Source organism: Canis lupus, chromosome 28 (assembly GCF_011100685.1).
Source record: "Canis lupus familiaris isolate Mischka breed German Shepherd chromosome 28, alternate assembly UU_Cfam_GSD_1.0, whole genome shotgun sequence".
In the NCBI taxonomy this organism is placed as follows: Eukaryota; Metazoa; Chordata; class Mammalia; order Carnivora; family Canidae; genus Canis; species Canis lupus.
In genome coordinates, this window is record NC_049249.1 from 7779751 (window position 1) to 7803948 (window position 24198).

Here is a 24198-nt window from a genome sequence, read left to right on the forward strand (position 1 = left end):
CCTCTGTCCTAAAGGAGCTTACAGCCAGTCGCAAAAACAAGCCACACCTCTATAGCTACAAGGTGAAGCTATAACAAAGCATGGCAACATTTGTCAAACTTGATCTCTTCGTTTTAGGGAAAGAAAAATTGTCATGAGCCTCCAATGTTGATTTATTTTTATAAATTACTGAAATATGCACAAATATAAGTCTTGCATAAACTCCTTACACTGCTAATATTTTAGTGCATCTCTTTATGGGCACACATGTATTCTGGGACTTATTTTATATACATTTGTATTATGATTTTTTTGGTTGTGTCTCACATATCAGCATTTTCCGATGTCAGTAACACAATTTTAAAAATTGATATATTTTCATCCTTGCACTGATATAGGGATTTTACCATATATTCAACCATTTCCTTATATTTGGGCATTTAGATTGTTTCTGATTTGTACCATTATAAGACATATCGTCACATACATTTTTGTACATGAACCTTTGGCTGCCTTTCTGATCATTTCCTTGGAGTTAATACTCAGGAGTAAAAGTACTGGGTCAAAGGGCACAAACATTTTTAAGGCTTTTAACATTTCTCTCCAGGAAGGTTGTACTAGTACATTTGCATCTGATACTGAAAGATCACTTTGGGGCCTAAGAGGTATTGGCCAGAACTTCAAGGGTAGGCAGAGCTTCTACCAGTGCAGGTTGGCGGAGGCATTCGGCTGGGAGAAGACCTGCCCAGGCTCAGGGAGGAGAGTACAAGGTGCCTCGGGGAAATGGCAAGCCATTTGATTTTTTTAAAAATTAAATTTGCCAACATATAATAAACACCCAGTGCTCATCCCTTCAAGTGCCCTCCTTAGTGCCCGTCACCCAGTTACCCCATCCCCTCACCCACCTCCCCTTCTGCAACCCTTTGTTTGTTTCCCAGAGTTATGAGCCTCTCATGGTTTGTCTCCCTCTCTAATTTTTCCCACTCAGTTTCCCCCCTTTCCCTTATAATCCCTTTCACTATTTCTTACATTCCACATATGAGTGAAACAATATGATGGTGGTCTTTTTCTCTGATTGACTTACTTCATTCAGCATAATACCATCCAGTTCCATCCATGTTGAAGCAAATGGTAGGTTTTCATCTCTTCTGATGGCTGAGTAATCTTCCATTGTATACATAGACCACATCTTCTTTATCCATTCATCTGTCGATGGACATCTCGGCTCCTCCCACAGTTTGGCTATTGTGGACATTGCTGCTCTAAACATTGTGGTGCAGGTGTCCTGGCGTTTCACTACGTCAGTATCTTTGAGGTAAATACCCCGTAGGAGCATTCTGATTTAGTTAGTGCTGTGTGTCTCAACACACTTAGAATATTAACATTTGGGGAAGGACATAAAATGTTCAAAATGTGAAACAACTTGGCAATAATGCTAATAAGACAGTCACCATTGTGATATAATGTCTAAATGTCCAAAAGCAACACCATTATTGTACCATATCTTGCTCCCCCGGGGTTCTTAGAAATGAACTGTTTGTTGATTTCACCATGGAATCCTATAGCATCAGGACAGTGTTCTAGAAGGTGCTCTGTGTCTGATGTCGGCATGAAGCCACACTGGTTGCTCCTGTCATACATTTACTTGACCATTCAGTTCCATGCCCCTCTTGACAGTGTTCCCATCGGTGGTATAGTGTTGTGGTTAAGAAGTTATGAAGGGGGATCCCTGGGTGGCGCAGCGGTTTGGCGCCTGCCTTTGGCCCAGGGCGTGATCCTGGAGACCCGGGATCGAATCCCACGTCGGGCTCCCGGTGCATGGAGCCTGCTTCTCCCTCTGCCTGTGTCTCTGCCTCTCTCTCTCTCTCTCTCTCTGTGACTATCATAAATAAATAAAAATTAAAAAAAAAAGAAGTTATGAAGGAAAGAACCCAGACTGCCTGGGTTCTAATTCCAGCTCTACCATTTATTGATTGTGTGGCCTTATGCAAGTTACCTTTGTGCCTCAAATTCTTCAACTGTAAAATGGGGTTGCTGTTATGTACCTTTATAGGATTATCTTGAGGATTAAATGAGTTAATACACATAAAGCATTTGTAACAATGTGGTGTACAGAATAAGTACGTTTAACAAGCATGAGCTTTTATTATTATTATTAATTAGCCTCAGTTTGGCCCCCTGGCTAAGATTTGGTAGCACACATATAAAAGGTTTATGGCCAAGTGGTATGCGGTGGCTTTCCATCCACAGAAACCCAGAGGACTAGAAACTGCCTCCTTCCCAACTCAGCCCATAGCTACAATAAACAGCTACATGTCAAAGTTGAAATGTTTTTATTTGGGTTCATCACAAAGATTGAATAGAGTCTCATGACATTCATCCATATAAAATACCGTAAAAATAGTTGTAGGCATAAATAAGAAATACTCTAACTTATTCTTTTTTTTTTTACTCTAACTTATTCTATTTTATAATGCACAGTCATTTTTGTTGATTACAAATAAGAAGTATATGAAGATACAGAAATTTTCTAATTTGATTTCAGCAGTTTCTAAAAATTGAATTAAAAAATTAAGGACCCATAAAAAGATGCTTTTTAAATGGAACCAGCCACCTTGAAAAATATCCTGAAAAACATGGTTAAAACTTCGTAATATTTCAACAGATAACAAAACACAAATGTTGCTCATTGGCCTGACTTTCCAGGACCTAGACCCTCCAGTAGCTGCTGGCCTCAATGAAGTAACATAACAAGCCACCAGGATGTAGTGTCAGACACGAACAAAATCACTCTTGGTCCCATCCATAAACAGAGACAGAATCCCTCATTGCTGGATGTCTTGCAACGAAGCTTTTGCTTTCACTATGCATTTGGCCTCACAATCTTCATTGACAAATAATTCTGAAGAGAAAACAGAAAGAATGTTAAAAAAAATAATATTGAAGTTCAGTTTTTCTAGCATCAACACTACTGACATTTAGAACTACATTTTCTTTTTAATTTTTTTTTTTAGAACTACATTTTTATTGCTGGGGACTGTTCCATGAACCTCAGGGTATGCAGCATTCCTGGCCTGCACCCCTCAGGTGTGACAATTAAAATGTCTCCAGGAACTGCCAACCACCCTCACGAAAGCAAAACTGCCCCCAGTTGAGAATCACTGGTTTAGATCAATAGAATCTAAATCAGTAAAAAGGAATTACTGTGAGTTTTTTTTTAAGTGATCAAGACAGATTGGACTCTTGACAAGTCGAAGCTGGCGTGTTTGTGCATCGACAACCAAAATATTATACTGGAGATAAATAGAAACCCTACATCTCTGCTGTTATAGTTGTGACTATGTTACCCTACACCAAAACATCTGTATTATTACCAATACAAATCAAAGTAAGTCTTTAAATGCCTAGGCTGTCCCTTCTCCACTTGGCAAAATGGACTTCACCTCCTTGGTGAAACCATCCTCAGCAATGGGATCCTATGCTCATCTGTTCATCTCTCCATAAAAGTTTGCCTTTCCTAGCAATTTACCTATCCATATGCCTGCTTTTCCCTAGGCCCTGAACTGCTGGTGGGCAGAAATCATACCTTGGTCATCTCAACATCCCAATTCCTAGCCTGTAGCAGATGCTCAATAAATCCCTTGAATGAAAGTAGGACTTCTAGGCACACCAGCAAACCTCCTGTCTAGACTCCCATCTATGACTGAGGTGACTGAGGAAAATTGGGGGAGAAGTTATGTGATGCAGGCCTTAAAGAACAAATAAGGTTTTGATAGACTCTGGTAAGGGAACAGCATTGGCACAGGCATCCTGGAAGGTAAGGATACCTGCAGGGGGTTGGGAAGGGACTAGCTAGTTGGGGTAAAGTTAATATAGATCTATACTGGGCCCAGATGCAGGGATCTGTGAATGCTAGGGTTAAGGAGTTAGCTTGCAGGATGGTTTGGGACAAGAACGTGTGAAGGCAGGAAGATCAGTCAGAAATGTTGGCTGTTGTCCTGACATACATTGCTAAAGGTCTGAGGGATTTCTCCTAGAATTCCTGATACCAACATGTTTTTCAAACCAAGAAGTTCTGCCCATAATTCATACAACCCTAAGAATGTCATTCTCACCACAACACACATTACTTTCAATTTTCCACAGGCTGAGGGCTGCAATACCACAACTGCTAAGTAGGTCCATCTATTGAGTGGCAGGCAACCAAGGCAAGAACCACATTGGATGACTGACCATAATTCACACACAAAAAGCCAAGACATGAGGCCAAGCACTCATACCGGTAAGGAGTACAGGAGCACGGCCACAAAGAGCAGCAGGATCAGTAGGATCAGCAGGCCAATGATCACCCACTTAAATCGGCGCCACACAATGAACTTCATGGTCTTACATGGGTTGGTGAACCAGAGGAAGGAGGTTTCTGGTCGGCTGCATTGCAAAGAAATGGTTTTACCTACCCAAGTCGGGTGGGACAGATATTTTACTTCAGACCCTGATACAGTTTAAAGAATAATTAATAACATTGAAAAAGTCAGGAAAAGGTATTATTCCTCATCATTGGCTGAGAAAGATTCTATAACATTTTATGGCCTCTCAAGATGTTAAAAATACTCTGGACTTCGGTTATGTGGGGAAAGAGAAAGGTTAAAATGAAGCCGGATCACCAAGCTCACCATCCCCCACTCCCCTCAAGTGCAAGATTAAGACACCACTGAATCCATTCCATTAAGCTCATTGGAAGGGGGGCTTTCAGACTGCAGGTGTTTGGGGATCAGACATTGTGGAGAACAAAGAGGGCCTCTCACTTTGGTGGGTCCAGCTTGGGGTTCATGTTGGGTTCATCCCGTCCCTTCCCGGCTGGCCTCTCGTCTGCCTCCTTCTCATTGAGGATTTCCAACGTCATCTCCACTTTCCCCTTCAGTAAAGCAGAACAGGTTAAACACATGACATCACGTTTCACAAATATTTTCACTTCAACCCAAGGAGTATTCCCTGAGCAATGATTTTTATTCTTGTAAAACAATCTTTAGATTGCCTTAAATTTTCCTCAAGAGATTTCATCGCATTTCCTTTTCCATGTGTTTCTGAACCAACCCCTTGTGGGAAACTGAGAGGACAAATTGCTTTCCCTCCCCTTGCTCCCTGCTTTTCATTCCCTGTACCCCATCCTCTAACTTTCTCATATCCATCTCCTTGCCTTCTCACACACTGTCCTTTGTAACTTTATTTGGGCCAGGTTAGCCTAAATCCTGCTAAGAACAGAATGTAACACTGATTGAGCATTAACTGTAGGCTCTGAGAGACTCTCCATGGCTTCCTGCTTACCCATGGTTGCCCCGCTGTATGGAGAAAGGAGGGCACGTCATGGGTACTCGATGTATACTACCTGAATACATGAATGAATGAGTGAATGAATGAATGCTGCCTCCATGTTCATACAGGTGTCCTAAGTGGACACCTTTTAAGCTTTCTATGTGGGTAATCTCATGTGATGCTCACAGCAACCCTATAAAGCAGGTATTGCTATGACCCTTATATGTGCTTGAGGACGCTGAAGCCAAAAGAGGTCTAGAAAGTTGCCCACTTTTATGGCCAGGCTTGAAAATGGACTTTCTAGGACTCTGGAATGCCCACTAGGTCACCAACATTCTGAGAACCTCAACTCAGAGAATCGATTTTATGATGGAGCCATATGACTCCTATGCTGACAAGTCAGACAAAACATGGTATCTGACTGACAAGTTGCTACATCTCTCCAAGCCTGTTTTTGGGGTTTGTTTTTGTTCTACTTAGTTCAGTAGTAGTTTTATTTATTTTTTAAATAAAAAAACTAAAAAACATTTTTTTAAAAAACTGAAGTAGAGTTGACATAAAATGTTATATCCCAGCCTGTTTCTTGAATCTACAAAATGGAGCTAATGTCTAGTCTGGAATTGTCAGTAGAACTAAACAAGATTATGTGTAAACTACTCTATAGTGGTAGAAAACAGAGAAGTGGTTTCCTGGGCTTGGAGTAGAGGCTAATTGTAGAGTGCAAAGGGCACAAGGAAATTTCTAGAGCAATGGGAATGTTCTGGATCTTGATGCTGGTGGTGGTTTTAGGGGTGTTTATATCAGTCAAAACTCATGGAATTGTGCACTATAAATGGGTGCAGTTTATACCTCAAAGTCGTTTTCAAAAACAAGATTATGAACATGAGGCACTTAGCATGTTCCCCAGCTCCTAATCAATGATCTAGAATGTTAGCTGTTATTAATAGCAATAATACATGATGAATGAGGTAGTCTTCTGTGACATGGCATGGTGACCCAGACTTCTGCTTTTCTATCATGATTTATCTGGGAATTCTCCAAACTTGCTTGTAAGTTTCAGCCTTCTTGTCCAGTGGGTGTCAAGACTCCCTGCTTCCTCCACCTTTTTAAATTTATTTTTTTAAACAAGAAGAGTTTGAGTTTGAAGTTCCTTTTCCTGTACTGAATTGTACTGAAAGCTCAGGATAAATTAGCCTTCCTGGTGAAAGAGGGTCCTCAAGAAGCAGAGTGTAGTCACTCGGACTACCAGCTTTTCCACCATTCCAATCCCTCCACCTTACACACAGCTCCAAACATGGTCATGGCATCTGCCACCTTCTCTTGTAATCCCAGTTACAAACCATTCTTGTAACTTAAGGTCTTACCAATGTAACACTTCCTTATCTTATCTGTCATAGATCCATTGAGAGAGGGTAGAGCCTAATTGACAAAAGGAATGAATGACCCAGGACTGGGGAATACTCATACAGCCATCACGCGGGAGCCATCTTTATCTGCGTAGCACGGCCACCAGCCTTTCATGGACTTCTGCTCAAACAGTGAGGCAGTTTTTGCTTTAAGGGGGTTCATGGCTTTGAGGTCTGGAATCATATCCAAACTGCATTTCTCTGATGATTTTGCTGGAATGATGGTGTGATGCAAATCAAGTTCCAGGAAACCTAGCCAAGGAAATAATTAGACCTGAATAAGTTTCAATGGATCAGTGGTTGTTCACAAGTGAACAGAATGTTCTTGTCAGAGGAGAGGCAGACAGTGATTCTGAGCAGGTGATGGGTGAGTTAGAGGAAGAGATCCTGGTAGACATTTAAAATTCCTTCCAGATAGGATGGAAAGTGGTAGAAGAAATATCTGTCCCCTGCTCTGTGTCTCACAGAGGATAACATGGTTTATTTCTCAAAGATACCAGCATGAACAGGGCTCTTCTACAAGCTCAAAAGAATTAAACTTCTACAGACTAGATGCCCGCTGAATGCAGATTTGGACTGTATTCCTAATGGTCTCAGGCTACCCCGAACAGAGGCACTTTGAGCACTCAGGCTACTTGTGTGGTTTAGGAGTCATATCTCACTGAGGATGAACATTGAAGTTTTACTTTCAACTGAGGAGGTGGTAAGCTGATGAGGGGGTTTGGGGAAGAGCCAAAGAACCCCAGGGAATGAAGGCAAAGGCCTGCATTTAGAGAATGTGAGGGAAAAACAGAGCAGGCCAGTGAGACAGACCCAGGGCCTGGGAGAGGAGAATTCGGAAGAGCATTATGTTATTGTGGTGATGGTGGTGGGGCATGCGTACCAAGAAAGGGAAGAGTCCAAGGTGGGGGGTGTTTAACTAGTGCCTTTAACCACAGAGGAGGATGGACTCGGGGAGAAGGGAAGAACAATGGCTGGTGACATTAGGGGATTGAAAGCAGTCAGAGGAGGGGGTTGAGGAAGCCAAATCTGATGTGCTGAGGAGGCAGAGTGGGCAGTCTGAACTGGAGGCAGGGCTGCAGCATTCCCTTGTGAAAACAGAATTCTAGTGTTCACTGTAGGACAGGAGCTGGCCTTTAAGGTGGGTGAGGGCCACAGAAAAGGGGGACGTTCGCCACGCCAAATTCTCAGAGGACTTGAGAGTAAACAGGCAAGGCCGCACTGTCCAGGGGGCTTCCAGCAGAGGATGTGCCCCAACCCTTAATTACCCATGGTATTGGAGATTAAAATCATTGATTCCAAATTTTAATTGATTTCACTAATTCCAAGTAGAGTTTCATAGAGAAAAGTATCCAAATGTAAGCCCTACCCAAATAGTCATCCAGAGAAAACTTGTCATTATCCCATATCTGAATGATCAGTCTGGGTGGGACCCGAAATTCAGTTTGGTCAATACTCCAGAAATGCTCCTAAAATGACAAGAGAAACAAAAAAACCAAATGACACTGACTACTGGACTCTGAAACTTTCCCCTTGGGTCCCCTTGAAACCCCAGCATCAGGGCATGGGGACTTTGTTCTCCTTGGCACCCCACCTTCAACACCCCCTCCCCTTGCCCTCAACCCTCCAGCCCATGGTATGGAGCCCATGGTATGGAGCCAGGCTCCTCAGGAAATCTCAAGGCCACCAGCTGGGTGACAAAAAAGTTGTCCCAGGCAATTCCCAAACAGAAGGTTTCCTGTCTGTTGTGTTCCTATCACTGTGACTCCCTGCTGCTACTCCTGGGGTTTGGGGTGTGATTGTATCTGTGCCGTCCCCCACCCTGCCCCCGGCCCAGACCACTATGGCCAGCTCAGACTAGCCTCCCAAAGCCAGGCTGTTTTAGGCCAGCCTACAATATCACCTGCTGGGGTGTCACATTTGCTCAGTGACCTTCCACCCACCCAACATGGACATCTGAGCACAGTCATTTCACATAGGGGTGAGGAGACTGGGGTTCAGTTTTCATTCTTCTATCAGCACAGATTTAAAATGTCCTGATATTTTTGGCTTTTGAAAATATTGCTGTGTTTTACATGCTATAATCAACCAAGATCCCCAGATTCCTCATTCTAAAGTTAGGTGGAGGGAGGATTGAGTGAGGATCCTCCAGGTTCTCCCCTCTGGTCTCTGCCTCTGCCTGAACAACATTCGCCAAACATAATAACCTCTCCACAGCCTAATTACACCTACATTCCTCAGGCCTCAGCAGAATGAGATTCCCCCAGGGTTTCATGCATTTGAAGAAATATTGTTGGGTTGTTTCTAGTTTTTCTTTCCTTTTTTTTTTTTTTTCTTTCTTTCAGGTGGGTGAGAGTCAGAGGGAGAAAGAGAGAGAGAGAATCTTTTTTTTTTTTTTTTTTTGAGAGAGAGAGAGAGAGAATCTTAAGCAGCCTCTTTCCCCAGAGCAAGCCCAACTTGGGACTCGATTTCACAACCCTGAGCCAAAATCAAGAGTCAAAAGCTTAACTGACTGAGCCACCGAGATGCCCCTGTTTCATGTTTTTCAAATGATGTTTCAGGAATGTTGCCCTTTGCAGGACTCAGGGGCCCTGGCTCTTAGGGGCTAGGAAGCCCATTTGGCTATTGCCTGGCCCCACTGACCATCCTGTGTGGGGTCATGCTCAGGTGGCACTCAGGGCATGGAGAGGTCCAACACTGGATGCGGGTAAGTAGGAAAGGCCTACCTGACCCTAAATCCCTCTCTTCCTCACCAGTCTGCCTCACCATCTGGAAGTGTGCATGATTCGACATCAGCTTGAGCCTCTGTGTCTCTAGAAAGGGCCCTTTGAAGGCATTTATCTTGCTTGGCACAGAAAAGTGCTCCCTACACCAGCGGAGGGTAGAGTCTGGCGAGGTGGGACATGAAGCAGGTGCATTTTGATCAGGGGTGGGGAGGGGATCTATAAAAGACATCTGTTATGATTGCCTGCTCAGATTTCCGCCCCCTTTTGGGGAAGAAAGCATCCAGATTTTCCTTGGGGACTCTCTTCCAGTCCATGCAGTTTGGGAAGAAGTGACACTATTCCTGATTCTAGAGCTGGGCCCATTAGAGCACTGCCTCCCCAGGCCACACTGGTTGGCTCAGGGTTGGGAACGTGACCCTACACAGACAGAGACTCTGAGGCCCGACGCCACAGCTCTGGTTGGCACCACCAGGACTTAGTTCTTCTCTTTCTGCTGAGGTTGCTAGGAGGGCAGGAGGTGGGCTGGGGCTGCTGGTGGCCATCTTGCTTCACCAGGGAATGCGGTCCACGGGAGAAGGCAAGACGGGGGTGGAGAAAGTGAGAGGAATTCCTAAAGACATCAGTTCAACCTGGGATCCAACGTTCCTAAGCCAGCCAGCCCTGGACTTTTTAGTAATGTGAACCAATAAATCACTTTTTTAGTATAAGCCAATTTGAGTTGAGTTCTGTAACTAGAGTCTTAACTAATTAAGACCATGAGGGCCATGAACCTTCATGGAAGTGCTTCTGGAGGAGGTAAAGCAGATGCTGAGGTTTAATAAAGAAGGTAAAAGGGAAATTTCACCTACTTTAATATTTTGCCTCTTTTTGGCTAATGAGTCAAACAGTTCTGCTTATCATGGGAAGAAATCAGTCTCTCTGTGACATAAAAACCCACTGGGCTTACTGCATATATTAACACAAGACCCTCAGGTCTACCCTTTACTAGATCTTTCACCCAGCTGCCAACATGTTAGGGAAGGACAACTGTGTTCTTGATACTTCCTAATTGCACAAATAGCTGTCTTAGTTTTGTGACCCTGGGTAAGTATGTGTACCTCTGTGGGTCTCAGATTCCCCATCTGCATCAAGAGGGAGCTGGACTCATAACCTTAGAAGCACGGAACAGCTCCTATAGCCCCCGTATCTGTTAAAGCAGACCCATGACACCCACTTCCCATGGGCATAAAGCAGAGCTCACTTTTTTAGCAACGATACAGAGTTGTTCAGCTGGGAGGTAGTCAAATGGGAAAACAAATCTCCAGTTAAAATTCCCTTCCCCGTCCAAGGACCTGTAATGGACATCTGTTTTCTGTTTGTTTTCTTCATTGCCAGGAATCCAGCTGAAAAGCAGAAGCAAACAGACTTAGCCTCATGTGATTGACAAGTAATCTAGCCGCAAAATTGTGCAGTGATTAGGGGAGTGAAGGGCAAGAGAATTAATGCACTTTTCTTGGGCAGGTTCCAGTTATCTACGGAGCTGGGGGTGATTTATGAAGGGGAGGCGCTCTGTTGCATCCAACACCGGTTGTAGCCAAATAAAACATAATTTCTCTAAAACCAAAGCAGGAAACCCTTTAGACTTCAGTTAATGGGGATAAGGTGACATTTTCTGGAAAATATCAACAACTTAGCTTCTATTTTGGGAATGCTGAAGCTTGCTGGCTATGATGCTAGTCTTCCTAACTATAACTCATCAGTGTCTGTCATCACTGCTGATAGGCTTAATGAATATGAGTTAGTTCAAAATTTTAGCATTTCCTCTTCTACATTTTACTTAAGCAAACAAAACAGGCACGACTCAAGTAATCTTACAGCTTCCTTTTTTTTATTATTCTTAAATTCACTATGATCACATTAATGAGACTAGCAAGAGAGATGTAAGCTGTTATTTCCATGTGCATATTTATGAAAACTCATTTCCATAAACAATTTAACATCTTAACTTTTGACATTTGGAAAGTTTTCTGTGGCTTGTGCCTGGCATGTAATAGGTCTGTTGAAGGAATGAATGAACGTGCAGGGGAAGAAGTTGTCACATCTGCCTGCTATTGGGAAGGGGCCCGTTGAGGAACCAGGGGAGTGCTGGATTTTAGACTGATAAGGTGGCAGAGTGCATAGTCCTCCCCACTGATGGCCTGTGAGAATCACACTTCACACTGCAATCAACTGTGGAGTTAAAAAAAAAAAATACTGATGCTTGGATGACCTTGCCCCCAGTAGAGATTCTTAGTAGGAGGCAGGCGTGGCTATGAACTCACTCTGCCACTTACCATTCTGGGCTTCCTCTCCCATCTGTAAATAAGATTAACAATATGTGCTCCCTTCCCTTAGTCAATATGAAGCCAGAACGGGCGCTCATGGCTTAGAAGGGCCAGAATGGGAAGGGGGAAATCCTTAACTGTGTTACTGATCATCTGTCATGAATCAGGTACTCAGCATGCCTTATTTTATTCTTCCCAACAATTATATAACTGGTCCATTTTACAGATGAGGAAACTGAGGTCCAGACAGAAATAGCTAAGTTCCACAAGGTCACATAGCCAGTAACAGACAGAATTAAGTATTAAGAATTATGAAGCCCTGGATGGGCTGACTCCAAAGTCCAGGCCTATTATTCTGCTTTATGGGACCATGGAGACTAGAAAGTCGCATGCTAACATTAGATCCTATTATTAGTGGTGGTATTAATATCAATCAACCACACAACAGTTGCACTTTTTGCTAGTTGACTGACTAGCTAGATTCATTGAAAGATTCATCTTTATCCACTTTTAAGCTTGCTGAAGAGAGATCACACTCTTTGGCTAGGCCCTCAGTGACTTCATTTCCTGACAACATCAATGCCCCAAAGTGCCACCATCCTCCTTGCCTAGACCGCTCACCCCTTGAAGCTCTTCCCTCTCTTTTTTTCCTGAGTCTTTTCATATTTAATTCTAAATATGAACCTTTTCACATTTTTATTTCAAAACAAATTAAACAACTACCCTATGAATTTATGTACACATATGTATAATTTTGTATGTATCCAATATGTGAAGGGTCATAGCTGTTCATTATTCTGTGGTAGACAGTAAATATTATGTGTATTAGGGTTAGTAATACACTATCTGTATTAGCATGCGGTGGTGCATAATTCATTTTTCACATATAGTATTTAGATTTTAATTCCAAATAGGATGTGGTACTTTAGGTGGTGCTTTTATTCTTTCAATTAGCAATAATCGCGCCTCGGATAAACCTCATTGGCTACGATACTGCCACTGCGCAAAGCTGCTTTTATTCTTTGATTAGAGTTTTCTCTCAGTCCAGTATTTCTTGAGTTTGTTTCTCTGATTTGAAAAAAAAAAAAAAATAATGCTTATGACAGTCAAATAAATTTGCATATATATAATTAGCCAGGATTAGTTTTCCTTGGGGAATGGTAATAAGATCCTGAAATGAGAAAGAATAATGAAGAACTTGATGAAACATTCCCTGTTTACAGTGAACCCAAATGATAGTAATTATGTCTTCAACAAAGTTTTGATTGAAGGCCACTTGGGATCATAAGTGAAACTTTGTTATCACTTTATGAATATATTAAATTTCAACAAATCTTATCTTTTACATATCAAAGAACCAAACCTGGTCCATGTGGAATAGTAATAATACTAGCTAACACTTACACAGCGTGATAGTTCTTTTCTGTGTCAGTGTGACTGGCCATGGAGTGCCCAGGTTACAGATTATTCTGGGTGTGTCTTGTGAGGGTGATTCTGGATAAGATTAGAATCTGAATTGGTGGACTCAGTGAAGTAGAGTCCCTCCCCAGTGTGGGTGGGCCTTATCTAATCTGTTGAAGGCCTGAATAGGATAAGAGGCAGAAGGAGGAGTCAGTCTAAACTACCCCACTGGCTTTCCTGAGTCTCCAACTTGCACCTGTTGGAATCATGGGACTTCTCAGCCTCCATAATCATGTGTGCTAAGTCCTTATAATAAATTTCCCTCTCTATCTTTCTGATTCTTCCCCTCCCTCTACACACACACACACACACACACAACTTGTTCCCTCTACACACACACACACACACACACAACTTGTTCTGACTCTCTGGGGAACCCTAATACACATAGTATTTACTATCTCCCAGGCACTGTCCTAAATGCTTTCAGTAACTCAATATTCTGAATATCAGAGCAGCGAGTACTATCTTTTTTTTTTTTTTTTTTTTTTTTTAGCAAGTACTATCTTTATCTGCATTTTACAGATGGATAACAGTGAGTTTACTACTTGCCCAGCTAGTAGGGAAAGTATCAGGATTTCAGTCCAGGTAGTTTGGCTCCAGAATCTGGCATTTGCATCACTATGCCATTCTGTACTTGACATCTTTGATCGGGGCATAACAAGAAACTAACATCAACATGGATTATTTGGAATTGAATGATACAAATAACAGAATAACAGAACTTTACATGTTGGATGTAGGCATTCTGTAAATGTTGGTGGAATCAAAGATTTTTTTGGACATATGCTAATGTTTCCTCTTTTCCATGGACATTAGCTGCTGATAATAAAATATATACAAACTGAAATTTTAAAAGCCTTACTTGTGTTTCTAGTTACTCAAGATATCAAAAAGGAATAAAAATGAACTGCAGGACTAAAAAGAAATAACAAGTCTGCTAATAAACTGAACCAACTTTAAAAGAAAAATGTAAAATTTTGATTGGCTCTAATAGCCATTAGATACCTCTGCTTATAAACAAGATCCATACAGATTTCTCTTTTTCCCTTCATCTTGCTGGAGCTTCCTGAGCACACTACATTAATGGAATGAAATAGCTTCACCTGACCAAGAATCCTAGAGAGGATACGTTGAATGATGGTGACTCACGAAGGAGAGAGTCTGTTTCATTCCTTCTTTGTCAAAGGCAAACTAGCCTGGGATGCTAACCTTACCCTTTGACATAGATGTCACTCATTTCCTCTCCTGTGATGCTCTTCTCATCCAAGAGAACGTCCTTGGTATTCCAGATGATCACACGCAGGTAGTATCTGAAAGGAGCACATTTTGAAGGTGTTTTTTTCTCTGGTCCGGCACCAAGACCCTAGTCTAATATAGCAGGGTCTTAAGATTACTTACTTTTTAGCTTTCCTGGGGGTGATGTTGAAAGGAGGGCCTGGTGGCCCCAAACTCTTAGGGAAAACATCCACCCACATCTGAAGTTTCCCCTACATCATTCAAAAATGAAAAAAAATATTAAGTTGTATTATGAGTGGTAGAGTCTGTAACTTTTTTTCACATTTTCTAGGTGAAACTGTTTATTCAGGCCTGCTAATGTATTAATGCATATGGAAAGTGAAAAAGTAGAGTAGAAGAGCAAACCAAGATAAATCATCTATCTTCAATGTCATTTAGGCCATGCACTTCCCACTCTCACCAGGAGTCTCCGATGGCTGTGTGTGCCCATCTCTATTATAGTCTGAATGTCCCCCAGCTAATAAAAAGAGGGCTTCCCATCGCGGACACAACCCCAGAACACGCATGCACGCACACACACACACACACACACACACATGCTCCTGTACCCTCTTACAATGACTTGAAAGTTGCGTCCTTCACTCAGAACTCTATTTATCATATTGCCTGCTTGTTATCAGTCCTGATTTTGTGACACACAGGGTTTTCTCCACTTACCTCCAGATAGAAAATAAAAATAATGTAAAATGGTATTTAATTTGTAAAAGAGAGGCTTACAACATGGTACTTCCAAGGAGAGATCCAGAAAACTACAAGAACATTACTGTTCCCCAAAGTTGAGGAATCCCTGCCATGGCTGGCTAGTGTCCACCACCTGGGAGGAGGCTCGCAGGAAGGGGAGAAGTGAAAGTCTAAATGACACTTGTGGTGTCATCTTGGTGAGGTCCCGCTCAGGTCTTCCATTGCCATGACCAGGGCCATCTATCTGACTAGAATGTTCTTCCAGACATGCCAGGAATGCCATTAACAAACCATATCAACCGTATGAACCAACTTAAATTCCCCAAACTGTTCTTGGATGTTATGTAGACTCTGCCTTCAGGCTGGTCTTTAAGGTTACCAAGGAAACCAGATTGGCTTCCTAGCACACAGTGATCCAAATGAGTTAACTGGAACTCTTGAAAAAGGACATATCTTTCTCTGGTCCTGACTCTCCTCTAACTAATCTCTAGGGCTCCAGGTTCTATAATATATCAGGCACCATGCAGAACGTGAGGCATCTGGGTATCTCCTAAGGCCCAGTCACAGTCTGTCCAGTTCAGTAGGTAGAATTGATGGGGGGTGGGAAGTAGAAGGGAGGGGTGGATTTGGAGGGAGAAATCTTCCTCACTTTGTAATTTCTTAAGACTTTATCCAATTGAGGGGTGGAAGGGGAGAGCGGAGGAGGAATGGGCTCTTTGAGAGAAGGAATAAATAAGAAAATGAAAATGTGGAACAGAATAAAAGCAAGAAATGAGGGACAAAATAAACTAGTAAGCCCAGGCCACTTGCCACTCTCTAAACATTTTAGAGAGAAGCTCATCCACAGTTGTGTGGTCATTGTTGCCAATATTTGCACTTATTCAATTAATACTACTTTAAGTGTGATTTTCTAGCACCTGTAGTAGAACACCTCCGGCTACTTGTTAAAACTCAGATTCTGCCCCCACCCCCACCCCACCTTGGACCTACTGGATCTGAACGACTGCAGGTGCGGCCAGGAGTCTTCCTTGGAACAAGCTTCCTCGCGGGTCATTCTGGCCTTTGCCACGTCTCTCCTCGCTTCTCTGGAAACTGCTTCCCAGCTCCTGGGAACTGAGCCTCCCCTATCACTATCCACGTGGTCCCTGTGATGAGCCATCTCGTGTCCTGTGGTCTCAGGCAGCAGCAGCTCACCCAGGTGGGGCCAAGCCCAGTGCTCCCCAGGCACTGTCTGCCTGGCTGCTGCTCAGCAGTCCAGCAGGGTGGCTGGGTGGGCAAGTTGGGGCAACCAGTCCTTTCCATGTTTGGAAGTAGCTGGGGCTACATTATAACATAAAAACCTTAGAAACGGCCCACAGTATTCTGACTTTCACGTAGAAAGGTGATCAAAGGAAGAGAGCCCAGACTAACGGAGATTGAGAGAGAGAAACAGACAAGAGACAGGGAGAGAGCTTGTTCAGAGTCATGGTCACCCTCTTGTCTGGATTTAGTGAGTTACCCAGAAATTCTTAGAATAAATTCCCCTTTGGGATAAAGCTAATCTAAGCTGCCTTTCTATTTCTTGTGTATCTAAAAGTGTCCAAAAGAGACAAAAGAGGCAAATCTGGGTCAGCTCTTGCCACTGTGTTTGTGTTTGGGATGTGGATGATGGGTCTTCAGAGGGACAGCTATTTTACCTGGGAAATGTTGGGCTGGAAGGTGCTGTGCAAAGTCCTCGTTTCCACATGCTCGGGGACCAGCCCCTGAGTCCTGAGGATGTGAAGGGCCAGACGCTCATCGGGGGCCCCGAGGTGCTGGTGCAGGATTTTGTTGGCTTCTGGAATGGAGAGTGGCATTGAAACAGGGAGGGGCATCTGCAAACAGTTCAGCCAGATTGCCCTTAGGAGCATGTAGCCCTTCATCCCAGAAGGGCAGTGCCAGTGTGCAAACTTGGGTTTGTGAATGAGTCATTGAGAAAAGTCACTCTTGGCCATGGGCCCTGCCCCAACCAGGCTCACACCTGACTTGGGGGCTGCCAATAGCAAAGGGACCAGAACACAGTGAGTGAGAGCAGCCTGTATTTACTTTTGTGGCAGGAGCTCACAGCCAGATTCTATTTCCCAGCTTCCCTTGCAGTTAGGTGTGGCCACACAACCTAGTTGGGCTTGAATTACATTAGGTAGAAGTTGAATTACATAGGTAGAAGTGACATGTGTGTCACATCTAGACCTGGCACAGAAAGCCCTCTCATGAGAGAGATTCTATGTGCTGTTCCCTTTTGGGCGCAGAAGAAACAGCAATGTTAGGTGCCTGAGTTCAAGAACAGAGCTGCAAGATGGAAGGGCCTGAGTCCATGAAGCATTGCTGCCCATTGGAATACCTACTGCGAGCTTCTGAGAAATAAACTTCTATTGTTTTAAGCCACTGACATGTGGAAGTTTAATTGTTACAGTAGCTAGCATCACTGTGGCATTTTCAAATCAGCCCTCAATTTCTCTGACAGAGAGGTGGAGTTCTCTGTCCTCTTCCTTTGAATCTGGAGACATATCTGATCACTGAAGTGCAGAGAAAGAATGCTGTGTGACTTCTCATGCCACATAGCTTCTGGTTGGTCCTCTTGGGATGCTTGCTCTGAGGGAAGCCATCCACCATGTAGGGAGCATGAGTCTCTGGTGATCGCCCTTTTGGAAAGGACTGAGGAGGTGTTCTGATCATTATTAGCCCCAGGCAAGAGCCAGCATCAACTGCCGGCCATGTGTGCGAGGCATCCTGGACACCCAGCTCGGTCAAACCTTTGCATAGCTATAGCTCTCCCCCGCCCCAACATCTGACAGCAACCAACCACATGAGCTAGTCAGGTGAGAACTGCCCAGTGAGCCCTTCCTGAATTCCTACCCGCAAAACTGTGGGCAAAACAAAATAGATGTTTTTCAGCCGCTAAGTTTTGGGGTGATTTGTTAGGTAACAAGAGTAACTGGAATGAGCCTTATGACTGAGACAGTTTGGGGGGAGTTGTTTATTTGAGGGGTATTCTTAACCATGACGCCATGTTACTTGCCAGTTGATTCCCAATCCCTTTCGCAAGTTCTTATGTTGACAGCAGCATCAACATTTCCTAAGCATCTAATCATTCCTGATATTGACTAAGTCCTCTTCAAATGGAAGGACAAAATACAGTTTCTTGCAATGTCAAGAATAAACAGTTGAGGATCAGGGAAGCACCTTTACTCCCATGTGTCTGTATTTGGCCTTCTCTGGATATCCTGTCCACCCTCCAAGGCAAGCTCCACTGCCACCCACTCGCGGAAGCCCTCTCTCCCTACAAAACACTGAATTACATCACAGCTCTTAGGCTCTATTAAGCTTATTTCAGGCTTTGTCATAGCGCAGCTAGATGGCTATGTGTCAGGACAGAGTGTATTATAAATTACTGCTGGAGAAAGAGCAAGACCCCAAGCTCAGACATGAGCCAGATGTGAACTCAGAAGATTCTTCAAACCAACCCCCTGCATCCCTGAGCCTTCTCAGAGAAGGGCTGGAAGAATGATGGAAGAAGACTGGATGAGAAATTCTTGCATTACCACCTGAGCACTTTTGAGCTTAATTATGAGCTAAACATGCATTACATAGAAATTACTAGAACTTTGTGTTCAAAGCTCAAATGGCTACGACCAAAAGGGCAAGTAAAACATAAGACAGACAAGAAAATGTGTGCACTTTGACACTTGACAAGACACCAAAACCTGGTATAATGGGGCTTTTGTTAGATAGTCCTGTGTGTGGAGTCTCCTGTGGTATAATTAGGGCACTACTCTGTCCATCCCCCCCTCCAGAGCGGGGCCCCGCAATATAGATAGGTTGCTACACTTTGTAACCAGCTTGCAGTCTATGGTTATGCACTTACCAAATTCATCCAAACTGTAGTCTCGCCCTCCATATCTGATTCTATTTCCATCTTCAGAAAGGATGGGTGGTGGGAAGCCTTTGAACCTGGCTACATTTTGAAGCAACTGAGTTGGTCTCAGTTGATCTCGCCAGGTGTTAACTCCAGAACTGTAAATAACATTCCACACTCAGAGTTACTCCAGGGCACAGAGGTTCTTCTTAGATTGACACACATATACACTTACAGGTGTGTCCATGTAATGAGGGAACAGGGAATGTGCTCTACCCTTTGGCTTTTGCCTAGAAATCTATTTCAGACCTAAAATCCACAGTTAGGTTGGCCTCAGCCAACTCATCCTTTCCCTGCCCGCCCACCCCTGAATTTCCACCTCCACAAAAATGACAGGTTTGTCTACATACTGTAATCACAATAGGCAAGTTCATAAAGTAGAAATTGCAGGCTGTATCTCATTAGACACTATGGGAATATGCCAAATAGCACTTAGGGAAAGAGGGACATCACAAAATTGATCAGGAGTGGGGGGAGGCGGGGGCATTGCCCTGGAGTTGAGTAATGCTCTGGCCCTATTCTCCCAAAGATAATCCTATTATTAAAAACAGTATGTATCTGACTCAAATGAGGAGTGGCTCACAGAAGGCAGGCACTGAAGTAGAGAACCAAGGCGTGCCCATATATTAATGTTGGATGGAGAAAATTGTCTACATTTATGGCCAAAGCAACTTACACACAGTACTGCTCAGGTATGCCGCAGTGAGACCCAAACCGGGAAAGGAATCGGTTTTCCAGATCAATAATTGTTTCTCCCACCTTTTCATCACGGGTAAAGGTGTCGTAGTCATAGACAGAAATTTTCAGATCTTTTTCTTGAGGTAAGTAGCAGCTCAGTTCATACATTCTAAATCAACAAACGCAAAGTTAGAATCTCCATGATTCTATCCAGGTCCCTCAAAAAAAAAAAAAAAAAAATCAGGGCTTTGTGCAGAGAATCCCTGGGTGGAGGTTATGGCTGCTGGAGAACATGGTGCCTGGGCCAGCCAGGTGGGTGGCAGTGGGTGGGGGCACTTGGCAGCAGCACATGTTAGTAATAAGAACAATGCAAGGTTATATGCTTGCTCAGGGGAAGAGCACGGCTTTCAATACCTATGTGTGAACCCTGAGGTATTGATCCTAGCTTACTAGCTGTGGGACCCTAGGCCACTTATTTACCCTTTCTGTGTTCAGTTTTCTCATCTGTAAAATAGTGACAGTAATACCTACCATCTCCTGGAGTTGTAAGGGTCAGGCGGAGCAGTGTTTAGAAAGCATTCGGCATGACTGCATGGCTGAAAACCCAGGAGCTATGATAATACTAGTGATTAATTATAATATTATTAACATTATTATCACATGCATATTAACTGGGGCACCCAGGCATCTCTGCCCAGTTGGGAGTTTAAAGACGCAGCACCCTGATTTACAGCCTTCTCTCTGTGCCCCTACTACGTGCCCCCTGCCTCAACAGAGACCACTGCCCACGGAACATCCTTGACTGCCCCATAAGAGCACCAGGGAGGGGCGTGGTGAGTGGTGTGCCCCAACACATGTGATGTGCAAGGTGCCGAGAAGGCTCAATCCCTCCACCTAGGCCTTCTGGTCTGCCGTTACTTCTTAAAGGCTTTTCTATAGAGTTCATATTGAACTGCAAACACATCTCAGATTCTTGTGGCAGGTGAGCAGTTTCTGAAAGGATGATAAACGGAATGGCATAAGCTCTGGATGGGTGAGGTTTGGTCTTTGCACCATCCACAGAGGTATGGGTCCCATAGTAGGTGCTCCATAAATTTGGTGAAGGCAAAGTGTGAGAGGCCTCTCCCATCCCTCCTCTCCCCAGGCCTCCTCCCTTCTCCTTGCACTCTGGTGTGTGGACTAGTTCCTGCCCCCAAAGCCAGGAATGTTAATCCATCTGAGCAGAAGGGTGTGAACCACTGGGGCCCTGGAAGCAAACTTCTCAGGGGCTTCTCTAGATGGCTGTGGCCAGGAAGGGGCAGGGAGAGGCAGGTAGCCACATGAGAAAAGGCGAATGAATCATGACCATACATGAAGCCCTGTATCTACACATGCCCCATAATATCACATTTTTAGAACTGGATTCTAAACTAGAATATATGATGTGTCCTTTGAGAAAAATAATTCTTTGGTCAAATATGGTTGAGAACCACTGCTTTTGGAGTCCCTCTGGTCAAACTAAAGGCTCTGAGAAGTCCTGCAGTCATCTCCAACCTGAGTGTCTTGGTTTGATGAAGGAATACTTTTTTCTTAGAATACCAATTAACATTCTATAGAAGACATACATTCTGTTGAATTCTGATCTGGATGTTGCTATGATGTGACAAGAATATGCTGAATGATGGCTGAGCACATAGGAAAGGTTGCTTCTTTCTGAATTCCTATCGTAGAACCCCTCAGGGTCTCTGCTGAGAAGAAAGTCACCCCCCTAAGACCGAGCCAGGGACCAACAGCCATCCAAGAGGCTGCAAAGCCAACATCTCCTTGGGGAGGAGAGAATCTGCATATACACCAGGCATGGATTGGCTTGGCAGAGCCTGACAGCATCACTTCCTCCCAGGGTGTCTCTGAGCAAGACTTTTCCTGCCACTTAAGCCTGTGCTTGGCTCCTCTGAGACATGCAATACAGACAGGGCCGTCTTTCTCCCATAAAAGCTGGCTTTCCCCTGCTTCCCTGTCTCCCTCACATGGAGCCCTCCTTCCTGCCCTGCGTGCCTTTTCCTGTCTAGACCTCAGGGCTGGATCAGCGGAAGAAAAGGAAAATGATCATATTGCCGTGCCAGAGGATTACTTCCATTCCCTGGCCCCAGCACGCAGCTTTGGGGTGTGCAGCAGAGGTGTGTGTGTGTGTGTGTGTGTGTGTGCAGGTGTGTGAATGCTTGTGCCCAGGAGCTGAGTGAACATGAGGTCCTGTGTGTGCGTATGTCACAGGATGTGAGCATGTATGAGGGAGAAGAGTGTGTGTGAACCTTAGAGTCTCTGAGTGACAGACTTCAAGGTGTGTGTGTGTGTGCGCGTGCGTGCACACTTGCATGCACACAGGAGAGAATGCATAAGGACACAAACCAACAAACATGAGTAGAAAAGGAGAGGATGGGTAAGATAATAAAGCCAGTAACTAAACTATAGGCTACACATCAAATAAGAACAAAGTATTCTCCCGTTTGGCAAGGTTCTGGGAAATAACAGCAGAAAGAACATTTCTTCTACACATGATGGCTTTGCCATGAAGCATTATGAAGGGTGTTGGAAAGGCCTGGGGCTTGGTCAGGAATTACTACCTAAATCTTGGCCCTAGCATGGACTAGCTCTGTCGACAGATTTCTGGCACTGTGTTTCCCTCATTCGTAATGTGGGGCTGCTGACCTTGGCCCTGCCCTGCTGATAGGCTGGACATGGACATGAAAATGACATGGTGGCAGCCACTGAGAGCCTAGTGTGGATACCACACAGCCCCTGAGGTCGGGTGGCCTGGGTGCGCATCCCGAGTCTGCCTTTTACCAGCCAAGCACATGAGGTACTGGTTCACCATATGCCTCAGTTTCTTCTGTTATCAAATGGGGATGAACAATTGCATCTCAAAGTTGTGACATTTTTGAGATGTTTCACATAAACGGCTCAGCAGAGTGCGTGCACTCAGTTAAAAGTTCAGCAAATATTAGCTATCATTAAATGTGGATGCAGTTTGTAACTAAACAATATGGGTCCCATTTAGAGGTGACCTGGATTTGCCTTTCCCTAGAGGAGGATCTCTTTCCCTTGATGAGATCAGTGTGACAGCCCAGAAACAAGTCTAAAGTGGCAACAATGAAGAAACGACAGCTTTTTCAAGAGTCTTGAGGAACAGAAGGCATCTTACCCCCTCCTCAGCTTTGCCAACAAGGTCATTAATACATGGAAAAGGTGGAATCAGAATGTCCCCGAGGACAGGGCCCAGACTGGATTCAGGGAGAGAGAATGAACACGTTGCTACAGGGAAGCACTCTGCTTGTCCTCCTCGCCTAGAGCTCGCAAACTTCCTGGACTTCTGGGGTTCGTGCCATCCCTCCCCCAGCCCCCCTGCTCCCTCGACCTCCCTGACTCAGAGCAAATTTCTCTCAGAGAAGCCCATCTCGTGACTTGGCTTTATTTTCCTCATGGTACTTACTACCTGCTCTGCTGCTTAGAATATCTGTCTAAGTCATGGTCACAGTTTCAGAGCCTAGAACAGTGCTTGGCACACGTCACATCCTTACCAGCTAAGCCATGAGAAATGAATGACAGAAAACGTTTAGAAATGTTCGTTACCTGCCGAAAACTGGGTTGAGGGTGTTGGGGATATAGTGGTCTCGATCTTCTATTACTTTTTTGCCCAGTGTTATTTTTATATAAGGGTCACACTGCGGAGACAAAACAGATGGCATGCTATGTCACCATGGGGTGCAAGTTCAAGGCGGTTTCTGGGACTCAGGTGAGCCTCCACACCCACAGTGATGAAAAGCTGGTGGCTGTGGCACTCGCACCTCGGCCGAGGTCTGAGCAACGTGCCCCTGTGGGCGGCACACAGCCAGCTGCCTTCAGAGAAGTGGCATGGGGTGAAAAGGTAGAGGCAGGGAGGAGGGACCCAGCAAATCTTGAGGTCACATCTGTAAAATGAGAAGCATGAACCAGAGGATTCAAAGCCCCTTCAAGCTCTCAGATAAATCCCCTTTGGGACAATCCCCCCGAATACATTGTTTGGATAGAGTATCTTTCCTCTAGTGAGATAACAGACGCCCCAAAAGAAAGAACATGACAATTATTGTGGCTGATGACTGTAATTATCTTGCTACAGAAGAAGGCCCCACACCCAAACTCTTACCAGGCCATTGTTGTCCTGGGGCTGGAGCTCTAAGCCTCGAACAATGTAAATCCTAACCGTGCATTCCTGTGGGACGCTGTCAGGTAATTCCCGAAACTGCCTGGGAGGGGCCGGCACGCTGGGGTCATCCGGCAGAGAGTAGATTCTAAAGGAGCCCTAAGAGAAAGACACACAGATGTCCTCCCAAGGACCATGGTAGTCTGGGCAGAAAGTTCCTGCCTTCCCGACCGTGTACACTTCAGGGCAGCCACAGGGGCCA

At 44.3% G+C, this 24198-nt stretch overlaps 1 protein-coding gene, 1 long non-coding RNA gene and 1 other non-coding gene across 7 annotated transcripts in view; all 3 read right to left on the reverse strand.

Moving 5' to 3' along the window:
* Positions 1-1122, reverse strand: part of LOC102155351 — a 56030-nt gene extending 54908 nt beyond the window's left edge. For all 3 annotated transcript variants that reach the window (XR_005380430.1, XR_005380431.1, XR_005380429.1), the window contains exon 1: positions 1064-1122. This is a non-coding gene — a long non-coding RNA (uncharacterized LOC102155351). The remainder of the gene's footprint in view (positions 1-1063) is intronic.
* A 1173-nt stretch (positions 1123-2295) lies between these two features.
* The window catches only part of MYOF (myoferlin), a 142265-nt gene continuing 120362 nt past the window's right edge, over positions 2296-24198 (reverse strand). For 2 of the 3 annotated variants that reach the window (XM_038578205.1, XM_038578204.1), the window contains 13 exons: positions 23940-24095; positions 23387-23478; positions 19779-19949; positions 19052-19200; positions 16845-16984; positions 14590-14678; positions 14406-14501; positions 10665-10806; positions 8068-8167; positions 6760-6950; positions 4785-4894; positions 4260-4407; positions 2296-2881 (listed from right to left, as the gene is read on the reverse strand). In XM_038578205.1, the coding sequence (XP_038434133.1) occupies positions 2843-2881; positions 4260-4407; positions 4785-4894; positions 6760-6950; positions 8068-8167; positions 10665-10806; positions 14406-14501; positions 14590-14678; positions 16845-16984; positions 19052-19200; positions 19779-19949; positions 23387-23478; positions 23940-24095 (1623 nt within the window). In that variant the 3' untranslated portion in view covers positions 2296-2842. Of the gene's footprint in view, positions 2882-4259; positions 4408-4784; positions 4895-6759; positions 6951-8067; positions 8168-10664; positions 10807-14405; positions 14502-14589; positions 14679-16844; positions 16985-19051; positions 19201-19778; positions 19950-23386; positions 23479-23939; positions 24096-24198 lie in introns of those variants that run through there. The other variant, XR_005380428.1, reaches the window with a different exon arrangement.
* Positions 12596-12738, reverse strand: LOC119866630. The gene has a single exon (XR_005380808.1). It is a non-coding gene; the product is annotated as a U4 spliceosomal RNA (small nuclear RNA).